Source organism: Hipposideros armiger, unplaced genomic scaffold (genome assembly GCF_001890085.2).
Source record: "Hipposideros armiger isolate ML-2016 unplaced genomic scaffold, ASM189008v1 scaffold_3868, whole genome shotgun sequence".
In the NCBI taxonomy this organism is placed as follows: Eukaryota; Metazoa; Chordata; class Mammalia; order Chiroptera; family Hipposideridae; genus Hipposideros; species Hipposideros armiger.
In genome coordinates, this window is record NW_017735092.1 from 1 (window position 1) to 2,447 (window position 2,447).

The 2,447-nt window shown below is 50.6% G+C and overlaps 1 protein-coding gene across 1 annotated transcript; it reads right to left on the reverse strand.

Annotated features, from left to right (window-relative positions):
* Positions 1-1,230: 1,230 nt before the first annotated feature.
* LOC109378801 (glutathione S-transferase theta-3-like) lies at positions 1,231-2,388 on the reverse strand (the record flags this gene model as incomplete). The annotated part of the gene is made up of 2 exons (XM_019635079.1): positions 1,231-1,634; positions 2,203-2,388. Coding segments are annotated over 2 exons (376 nt in total), but the record flags the coding sequence as incomplete, so codon positions are not given.
* Between the last annotated feature and the right edge of the window lie 59 nt (positions 2,389-2,447).

Below are 2,447 nucleotides of genomic sequence, written 5' to 3' on the forward strand. Positions count from 1 at the left end.
GTGTCACTGGCCCTCAAATGTGGGATCCGAACCGGGGCCCTCTGGCGTCCCAAGCCAGCTCTTAACCAATGCGCCACTCGGCCGGCCCTCAAGTGCACATTCTTTATCAGTGTGCTTGGGTGAGAGCCTGAGATTCTGCATTTCCAACGAGCTTCCAGGTGATGCTGTCGTTCCTAGTCCATGGATCATACTTTGAAGAGCAAAAGTCTACACTTACTCTCCTCAACTTCTCTCCATTCTGACCTCAAATGCAACAGGCTCCTGTCCCCACCAACTTGAGGGGGTTCCTCTCCCAGACCCTAGAGGCTCAAGGAAGACACTTTTAAGGCAATGGAAACCTACTTTTTGCCAAATGGCCCTTCAGAACAGTGGTACCCTACCTGCAGCAGTGTGAGCATGCCTTCTCATGCTTTCTCACATACACAGGGCACCTACTGTGTACCAGCACTCTACAAATAATTATTCAGAGTACACATTTCAAAAATACCTGCACATTTGACAAATAAAAATGGTATGTGCATGCAGTTTTAATGTGCATTTACTTGAGTTTTACTAAGGTTAAATGGGTTTTCATCCATTTATTGGCCATTTCTCTCTGTCCTTCCGTTAAATCCCTGCTGGTGTCCTTTCCCAACTTCCTCCTGTGTCTTTGTCTGATGGGCTTCAAAGAGCATCGTAAATATTATGAATGATATTTCTTGGGGCTGGCCGAGTGGCTCAGTTGGTTAAAAGCTTGCTCAAGAGTGCAAACTCTGACCAACAGAGTCGCTTGTTCAATTCCCACATGGGCCTGTGAGCTGCACCCGAGCTGAGCTGCCACTGAGCTGCCAACAGGTAGCAGGATGGCTCAGCTGGTAAGAACACATGCTCCTAACAACAAGGTGGCCTGTTCGAGATGGTGGGCTATGCCCACACGCAACTAAAGACTGAACTCAGCACCCTGAGCTGAGCTGCCACCCAGGTGGCTCAGGGGATAGAACACACACTCTTAATAACAAGGCTGCCGGTTCGACTCCCACATGGGATGGTGGCTACGCCCATGCGCAACTAATTGAACACAGCACCTTGAGCTGAGCAGCGCAACTGGACTTGGAGCTGAGCTTGCTGTGCCCTCCACAACTAAGAGTGAAGGACAACTTGGCTGTTCCCCTTCCCCAATTCCCCGACACTGTTCCCCTCCCACAATGCCCCAATAAAATCTTTTAAAAAAAGAATGCTATTTCTTTCTAACATATCTTTGCCAAGATCTTTCCCAGGTTTTTGCTTGTTTTAAATGTAATCCTTTTTATCCTTAGACAAAATTTCATTGTATGGGTAAAGTCGATTAGGCGCTTCTTTAAGTCTTCCTTTGTTCTTAGGCTTAGAAATCCTTGCAGACCCAGAAACTATGTTAACATTTATTGAAATGTCTCCTCATTTCTTCCTAATTTGACTTTGTTTTCACTTACCATCCTGGGAGGGGTCCCTGTCCCCTGGGGCTCACCTTCTGCCACATGGCCCGGGTACAGCTACTCCGCAGGGCTGTGTGCTGCCATGACAAGTATTCATCCACGCGGGCACGGGCCTGCAGGTCCTCTGGGTACCAGTGGTCGGGGGCCTTGTACTTGCGGCTCAGATACAGCAGGATGGCCACACTGGGAAGCATGGCAGAAGTAAGGGAGATGTCCCAGTCACTTTTCAGGTGCTCCACAGGGGCCAGGCCCTGGGTGGGGCAGGCCTCTGCTCCTAGTATGTCTTTCCCCAACTCCTGTGGGTGGAGTATTTCATGACCTCCATGGTGCTGAGTAGGAATGTGAGGCTCAGAGAGTTTAGGTGACTGCCCAGGGTCACACAACTCTACATTGGGCCATCCCATCATCTGAATTAAGGGAACCAAGTGAGAAACAAAATGTCATGGGACTTCAGAAGTGGGGAGGGTATGCTCAGGGAAAGCTTCCACAAAAATGGGTGCCCAGTATGGATCATGAAGGATGAAAGCAACGTCAGTACCATTCCCCAACATATCCAAAGCATGAACACACCAGAAGCAAGACCCGGCACCCCTCCCCGCCCTGGGCCCCTCTGCCCACTTCAAGCCACTTTCCACCCTGGGTCTGGCACAGGTGCTCAGGGCACACAAGCCACGAAACAAGCCATCAACAGTGGATACACAGATAGTTAACTGGCCCCACAAAGCCATGCAAAAGTCCAGGGACCCATTACCTCTCAGCCAAGGTGAACTCCCCATCCTTTAAGGCTGGCACCTTCCTCAGGGGGTTCACCTGGGCAAAGGCATCGCTGTGGTGCTGGCCTGTGGAAGAAACCACTGAGGTGGTAGAGAGCCCTGAGCCCTCCAAGGTCTCTCTGTCCACCCCCACCCAACATCCAGGACCTTTCTGAGACCCCGATCTTGGTGGAGCATCAAAGAAAAGGAGGCCACTCCACTGGTCATCAAATCACAGACCCTG